Source organism: Sarcophilus harrisii, chromosome 1, assembly GCF_902635505.1.
Source record: "Sarcophilus harrisii chromosome 1, mSarHar1.11, whole genome shotgun sequence".
Classification (NCBI taxonomy): domain Eukaryota; kingdom Metazoa; phylum Chordata; class Mammalia; order Dasyuromorphia; family Dasyuridae; genus Sarcophilus; species Sarcophilus harrisii.
In genome coordinates this window covers 532,255,318-532,263,892 of record NC_045426.1, presented here as the reverse complement: position 1 = coordinate 532,263,892, position 8,575 = coordinate 532,255,318, and the positions used below count along the sequence as shown (strand labels likewise).

The following is an 8,575-nucleotide window of genomic DNA, read 5'->3' as shown; positions in this document are numbered from 1 at the left end:
ATCTCTCCGTTCCTCACTCAGTAATAGCAATTAGCAAATGAGCACTGGGCCTTGACACAAAGGACAGTGGATGAATAGCATATACAGGTTGGTTAGTGCACTAGTGAAAGACTGGGCACAGAACTGATTACACAGGATGGATCATTATCATTCTTTTTTCAAGCATATACTAGAGGAGAAAAATTAAAGGTTTGACTTCAGTGGCAATAGAAAAAGTGTCAAAATAAAATAGAGTATTTTGAAGTTGGTTAGGTTGGAAATGGAAATGCAGCACAATAATAAAAGAAATGCTAATGTTTGCTGTGGCTTTGTAAAAAAAAAAAAACCACACACAAAACAAAACAAGGAAGATCAATGGAATAGCTGCTAAATATCGAGGCAACACAGGTAGTGGGAAACCCTGCATTTTTAAGCTTCTATAGGGATAAAATTAAACAGCAGAGAGTTTAAAACAATTGGTGGAAGGCCCTTTAGTAGTATCTCTTAATTAGTTTTAAGTGTTAATAGCTCTTATAATGAACTTAGAAGAGGAATGTGTGTGTACATATATTTATATGTATATACACACCCACATATATAGTATGTGTACATGCACATATACTATATAATGTACATAAGCATGATTTGTACATATATATAATTTGTGCATATATGTATGTATATGTGTGTATTGATGTGTGTGTATGTATGTAAATAAATTGTTATGGATTATCAGCCTTTACCATTCTTTTTGTTTATATTATCTATCTTCTACTTGATATCAGAAGGCACTCTGCCTCAAGACTGATTTGGAAATAGAAGTTCAGAAACATTTTTTATGTTTTCTTTGTATCTTTTAATTTATTTTAATTTCTTAAAGTGCTCATGAAAATCTTTACTATTCCCTGAGAGAACTTTTCCTTTTTCTTACAGATTCTCTTTATATTGCATCCTTTCATATTTGGTTATTTCTACTTTTTATGATTTGAATATTTGGAAAATTAATGTATTCAGCTTTTAAAAATTTTGCACCAATGACAAATAGAATGTCAATTTACCTATGATTAATTATCCAAATGGTTAGTACTCTTATTAGCCTTTCAGAATCTGAAATAAGTTCAAGTTCCTGAAATAAAAACTATATTAAATTCTGTGAGCATAGGAAAAGAGGAAAATTGTATGTGTGTGTATTTCTTTTCTTTTATTAGGGAACTAAAAAAAGACTATTATTTTAAAATCTAAATGCCATTAGATCATGAAAATTCTGAGGATTGTCAAATGTAATTTTCAAAATAGTATGAATTTTAACATAAAAGATACCTTTTTTTTTTGGAGGAAACAAATGTAAGACCTTGATGGGAATGAAGTCTCAGTGATGTCTGTTGTTTTTGTTCAGTTTTGCTAGCAAATTTGTTTTCTGTGATTTGATCATCATCTAATTGTTGAAATGATCAGAGAGGCAATATTTTTCGCTTGATGCAGATAACTGAGAGATATTTCAGAATATAGCTGACCTCTGGAAATTGCCAGTACTTTCAAATATTTAAACTTTTTCTACCACATCTTCTTTTATCACAGATACATAATCCACATTTAGGAGACTGCATTTTCTTCTTAGGAAAAAAGCTTTTTAATAGCTGGAGTGTAATCAAGATACATTTAAATATTGCTTAGGCCTAAAGTTGCCAACCTTATGCTGACATTCACGAATGAAGATTAGAGAAAAATCATTGATGTACATCCACCACAAATGACCATAAGCTCAACTCTCACTTTTCCAACAGAATAATCAAGGAACGCGATTCAGAAATAATATTACATCCTGCATTTTATTCAATTCCATATGACAAAAATAGTAACCTAGACTAAGACATCCATTTCAATCAGTAGATGTGTCAAGCCAACAAGATTTAATCATAAAAAATATTGGATCTAGGTAACAATTCCCAGCTGGTTCAGGGAGGCTCCTAGCCCTACATGGTATCGCAGTATAAAAATAGTGTCTCTCTTCACCATGCAGAGAGGAGTGACCTAACCCTGAATACAAAATGGGGTCAGTCTTACTGTACCTTCATCAACCATCTTATTTACAACACTTTACATCTCTCTTTTGTTAAGTTATACACATCCTTTAGGGAGAAGAGATAACACTACATGGTACCAAATACTAACAAAAAAATTCACACCAAAAATGACACATATAAATAAAAACATTCAACTGCTGAATTACAGCAACATTAAGCCACCTCAGTTTTCTTTTTCCAATGCTTGGAAAACCTCCAGATCCCCCACATTCTGTGGTAAAAGATGGCATAACATGGGGAAGTTCTATTTCACCACTGTAGAAAACAGAGCTGTATAGTTCATTGTTCATTTCCAATAGAAATAAACAGCTAGCAAGTCTTCAAAACTCTTTTTGTTCATTTACATGATGGCAGAAATAGTCCATCTTCTTACAGTAATTTTTTTTTTTGTTGAATGAGATTGTCCTATTTTTTTTTTTCAGTCTTAATTGAGAAGACCTCACTGTCTGATTCTTCCTTCAGGGGTATACAACTCCTTGCACTGTTACCCAGCTACCCATGATGTCCCTTGAACAATTCTGTTGGACGGAAGTTCATAGTGTCAGACTTCACCATGCTTGTAATGCACAAAAATGAGGTAGTACACAAAACATTTACTGTTCAAGTTTTGATTAAGCCCCAGCCTCACCAGCATCCTAGCTTAAGAGGAGTGGAACCAGTCTCTTTAGCTATTTGATGTCATTTAAACAAAGTAATCAGCATAAAATGATATTAGAATAATCAGAGGACATTGTGCTTTATTGTAATCTGAGATGATTATCAGTAAATTGGGAATTTGGAATATTTTACAGTTATGACTTATTATACTGCCAGACACTTAATATTTCTTCCCAGTTTATTGTACATAATACCAATGCTGTGAGGCAGTCCACATCTTATTTGTGGGTGTGTGAGAAAGAGACAGAACAGATTACAGTAAAATTAAACCTACACAATGTTCTCTTTACTGTTTCCTGGGCTTGCATTGATGTCACAGTCCTAAGATTAATTCATCAAAGTTTTGTTAGGGGTGGTCACAGTTTTTAATGGGCTTTGTAGAAAAGTTAAATAAATCATTTCAATTTTCGAAATGGCAGGCCCTATTGTACTGAGGATCTGACAAATCATGGTGGCTTTTCTATTTAAGTAGCATAGATCTCTCATATTATTTGACCTTAAGACAAAACAAAAAACTGTAACAGGTTTTTTTTTTTCTTCATTTTCCTTAAACCAAAGTACTATTTATAAAATAGTTTACATCTTTTTTTTTCATTTTCAAATTATAGACAAACCTCCCTAATACAAAATACTAAAAGTGCAATAGTATAAATTAAGAGTTTGCAACCACATTATACAAACATTACCTTTTTATTGTACAACTTTGATAACATGAAATATTTATTCACAACTGTTTATAATGTTGTGAATAATTTATGGTGATAAGGTTTGTCTGTAACTTGTTTTCCAATCATTGAGCTACAGACCACACTACATTTTTCATTTAATAGAACAACTGTCCACATAGCAGCTACAAATATTTAAATAAAAAAAGATTTGTTACTGACAGGTACTTGCACATGAAAAGCATGCTATCTTTCCCAATAAAACTTCCACAATTTTGCCTGCATTGAAATAAACCACTTACTTAGAGTAAAACAAATCTTGCTTTAAAAAAAAAAAATCACATAGCCAGATGTATTTTGCGGTACAAAAGTTTCATTTAAGGATGGGGCTAGTATATTGTCTGTTACCCGCATAATCTTAACATTATAAATACTACAGACAAGGATACTGTCATAATACACAGCATGGGGGTACTAAATCACTTATTTAAGATTAAGATGTCTAAAAACATAGTTCAAGTTTCTAACTAATTTGAACAAAACCAGCAAATAAGTTTGACCAGAATGCCGCAGTGAAGCCCCCCCCCTCTTTTTTCTTTTTTCCTTCTTAGGTGATCATTAAATTTTATAAGAAACAAAGTGGATGTGGTCTAACCTCTTTCAGTTGCTAATGCAGTTTCCATTGACTCCTTGTTAACTAAAATTTTAAAGGTTTCAGAGTTCTCAATAACAGTCAAACTCACTGTTAAAAGAAGTACCATGCAGCTCTTGCAAGACAACTTTTCAGCAGCCACACAGTTAATGTATTTTCGGCTATGGATAAAATTTTAAAGGGAACCTAGGCATTAAGATCATAAGACTAATGCTTTAAACTTTCAAATTTGTACATGAAATAGAACAAATATGTTGATTAAGAGTCCCAAGAGTTATTCACATTTCTCGAATTTAATTTATACCAATCTCCTTGTTCTCCTCAATAAACCGTGTGAATGGACGACTGGCTCCTGTTTCTGAACTTGCTTTGTCCAAGCCACCAATAGGAGGGCTGCTGCCTGTGCGAGCTTTGTCCATACCACTTGTAATGTTACTTAAGGGTGGAATGGCACTTCCACCTAAACTTACTGGGAGTTGTGGAATGCCTCCATTCTGTATGACTGAAATCTCATTGTTCTTCATAGCAAGTCCATTTGTGATTGCTGCAGCATACTGGTTCCAAAAATTGGGGTCAACATTCATTGCCCGAGCTGCCAAATCCTTTTGGAACATTTCAGAGAACTTCAGTGCATCACCACCTAACAATGCCATGGGGTTTTCCACAGATAGTCGGCGGCCACGTCTCGCAGGGGCATTATTCCACATGTGAGTTCCCATATGAACCTGCATATAAAATATGAGAAAAGAAAAAAAAACTACAAATAAGCAAATTCTCATAACTTAAATTCTTGCTTTGATGTATGTAGCCATTTTCATAGAATCTGAGTGTACAAACCTTTAGATACTTATTGGCCATTTTTCTCTTTCTCCCAAGCAATTTGGAGTGACAGAAAATGGTTCATGCGAACATTCTGGGGAATAGTTTATGATCAAATATGCACATTATTTTCATTAAAGACACAAAGTATTCTTTAACATTAGGACTGTGTGTTCTTTGAGATGACAAAAATTTAGACAACAAAACAAAATTATTCCAGATATACAAAACACAGAGGCCGCCAAGAGAAAATGTGAGAATAAAGACCTGTGCTCTCTTACTGTGTTTAGCCTAATCCCTTTGCCTTCTATTTCCTTCTTCTAAACCATGTGGTAATTTTTGCCTTATTTTTTTCTGCTATACTCTTGCTTCAATACTTCCCTTCAAATAAGAACCCCCCCCCAAATTAATTTTAAAACATTGTATGAACTTTTTATGATCAGAAGATGGTTCCCATATCACCTTTATCCCCTCCATGCATATCTGAGCTATGGGAACAATAGGAATATTATTTCTGAAATGTCCTCTAACAGCCTACTGAAACCCAATTTTCCCGGATATTCAGGTTATATAGAACAAAAATCTGGATGCACAAGAGGAAATATAGAGACACACAGCTCTACTGGCAATGAGTAAAACCTGTGCTTTTTCACATAGGTGGACTTTGTCAGAAAATACTCTCTGGGAGGATCTGAAGTGGATTTACCAATAGTTCTTTTTCCCCCGAATTCCTTTTATGCTCTTCTATACTCCAGAACTTGTACATTGCTCTCCTTCAGCTACACACCCACCCCATCAGCTCCTCTTGGTGGCCACATAGAACAATAGAACACATCTTTTTTTTTTTTTTTTTATTTGCTTTTTTAATTGCTTAGCAAACCTCCCCATTGCTGTGGTATTCTTTCCTTTTGAGAGTGACTGTGTTTTACTTTGTGATAGCTCTTTAAATGTCGGTTTCTTTTCATACCAATGTTCCACTGGGTGTTGGGCCTGCCTGCCAAGGTGCAAAGTGCATTCACCGCCTCACTCATAGAACAGACTATAAACACACATCTGGCCTCAGCCTCACAAGATCAAGTTTGAAGAACAGGCCTTGATACGCACTCACACATCAGAAGGCAGGACTGAACCCTTGCATGTTACCATGCTCGACAGGAACACATGACAACATACAACAGGCTTCCTTAGCTTCTTATTTCTCCTGACCAGGAACACAGCAAAATTACAGCCTGTAAAGCCTAAGAGAGATGCCTTTCAATAACCCTGATTTCTTTTCTTTATGGGTTGATTTTTGAGATTGAGAGTTTTCCTTCTTACCTTGAGATTCCCCTTTGTGGTAAAAGCTCTACCACAGATTGTGCAACCAAATGGCTTTTCACCAGTATGGGTGCGCTCATGTATCTGGAGTGCACTTGCTGAGGAGAAGGTCTTCCCACACGATTGACAGTTGTGTTGCTTAGGCGTTCGCCGGGGTGGGGGTGCCAGCATAGGAGTGAGACCAGGACTCATCACTGTCTGTGGTGCAGCAGGAACCTGGATTCCAGCTGGAAGCGGAGGACCTTCCCCCAGTGAGATCGGCTTGCTGTGACCATTCACTTCCATTTTGATCATGGTAGGCGCAGTGCTGGTGACCAGGCTAGGAGTACTTTGGCTGGGACCTAGAGTAAAGTTGGGTTCAAATAACTGAGAAGGCAGCTCTTTTAATTTGTGTGTCAGTAAGTGCTGTTTTAAATTACCCATAGTGGAACACCCGCGACTGCAGATTGTACAAACAAATGGACGTTCTTTAGTATGGCTGCGGTAGTGAATTTCCAATGCACTCTTACAAGCAAAAGGCTTGCCACAGATATTACAAACAGTACTTTTAAACTTACCACGTTCTCTGTTGAGGAACAGCAGGCTAAAAGGAGCTTCCTCCTTGATGACTGGTCTGCCCGGGGTAGGAGCTGTCAGATCAAGTGCACCTCCATTTTCAGGAGCAGGTGGTGGACTGTCTGGTTTTTCTGTCTTTAGTGGTGTTTCTTGTGGGTCTTCTTGGTTGCTCAGACCTGGAGACTTGGACCGGAAACTTTCACTGTTGCTATTTACCGGAGACAATGCTTGCATGGATGAGGATGATTCTGACATGGCAGGGCTGCCTGCACTCTGGCTTTCAAGATCACCTACAGCTGATGAGGAATCATTACTTAAATGGTCACTTTCCCCTGATCCATTTTCTATGGATTTCAAGCTGGTCAACTGTTGACAGTTCATGACAGAATCAATCATTTTCATCTGATTCTCCAGGGCAGCAATACTAGAGATTACAGAAGGTGGTGAAGGGGGACACGACCCAGAGTAAGATATTAGTGGTTTAGATGAGTCGCTTGCTGTGTCCTTTAACTCTGGGTCTTCTTCCATAGAATTTTCATCAATGTCATCATCATAGTTACTCAGGGTTTCAACATTTTTTTCATCATAAGAAAGTTCTGAGTCCATTGCATCTTGGAAGCCCTCGGGTAATGGTGTGTTTGGGATTTGTCCCCCCATATGCATACGAATATGTTGCTGAAGAACAACAGCATTTGTAAATTTCTTTTGACAAATGGGACACGAATGCTGTACTCTTAGTGGTGGCTTCGCTCGATGAACTCCAAAATGTGTTTTTAGATTGCCTTTTGTAGTAAAGGCACGTCCACAAATTTTGCATTTAAATGGTCTTTCTCCTGTATGTGTTCTGTAATGCATCTTGAGAGCACTCTGACAACTAAGCACCCGGTGACAAATGACACATTGATTTGGATCCGTCATCTTCTTATCAATGTTCTCAACTAACTGTTGCAGCTTTGAGGTTTCTGATGTTTGCATAGAGTCAAGCAGACCACCAAAGGGGAACTTTGCTTTAAACTGGTCAGAGACCGCTGGAAGCACAGGGTTTGGGAGGGTTGTGGACACACTACTATCAGTTACAGTGGTAACAATTGAAGTAGAAACGGTAGTAACTTGCACGCTGATGGAGACTTCTCCCACTCGTGTGTTTGTGGGAGGCAAACTGATAGGTTCAGTTTTTGTGAGGGAAGTACCACTGTGAATTGGTTGTGGGGATTCTGCAGTCACTGTTATGCCTGACTCAGAATTGTTGAGCCCAGGGGATAGAGAAGTGCATTCACTTGAAGCAGGAGATGGCCTCTGAGGTGACCGGCTTATGGGAGTAATGCTCGGGGAGTCGCTATAGTTATTAACACCAGGTATAGTGGGAGGAAGCTGCAGTCCAATGGATGTAGGGACAGTTGGCAACACTGGCTTGCTATCAAGCCAGGTTGTCACTGGTTTTTCAGGTGGCAGTGACATTCCATAGGGAATTCCAGAGCAAGTGGGGACATTGTCGAGGTATTCTGGAACGGGATAAGGATTCATCTGGATATGTGGATACTTCTCCTTGTGTCTCTGAAAATGAACTTTTAGATTGCCTTTAGTTGAAAATCGATTCCCACATATATTACACTTAAAAGGCCTCTCTCCTGTGTGAGAACGCAAATGAATCTGTAAAGCACTATCACTTCCAAAGACCTTGGCACAAAATCTACACTTGTGTTTAAAAAATGGATCCTCAGAGCTTGATTTAGGTTCAAACACCGACACATTTGGTGGTTTTCCTTTGCGGTGTTTCATGAGGGCAGATAGGGGGTCTAACGCATTAGCAGTTGCAGCAATGCTAACCAGTGGATTGGGAAAGATCA

General features: G+C 37.5%; 1 protein-coding gene across 2 annotated transcripts in view; it reads right to left on the bottom strand.

Annotated features, from left to right (window-relative positions):
• Window positions 1–2,471: 2,471 nt before the first annotated feature.
• The window catches only part of SALL3 (spalt like transcription factor 3), a 22,289-nt gene continuing 16,185 nt past the window's right edge, over window positions 2,472–8,575 (bottom strand). The window contains exons 2-4 of one of the 2 annotated variants that reach the window (XM_003760112.2): window positions 6,731–8,575; window positions 6,174–6,514; window positions 2,472–4,762 (exon numbers count right to left, since the gene is read on the bottom strand). The exon at window positions 6,731–8,575 is cut by the window's right edge and continues 1,101 nt beyond it. In XM_003760112.2, the coding sequence (XP_003760160.1) occupies window positions 4,331–4,762; window positions 6,174–6,514; window positions 6,731–8,575 (2,618 nt within the window). In that variant the 3' untranslated portion in view covers window positions 2,472–4,330. Of the gene's footprint in view, window positions 4,763–6,173 lie in introns of both variants that reach the window. The other variant, XM_031946729.1, reaches the window with a different exon arrangement.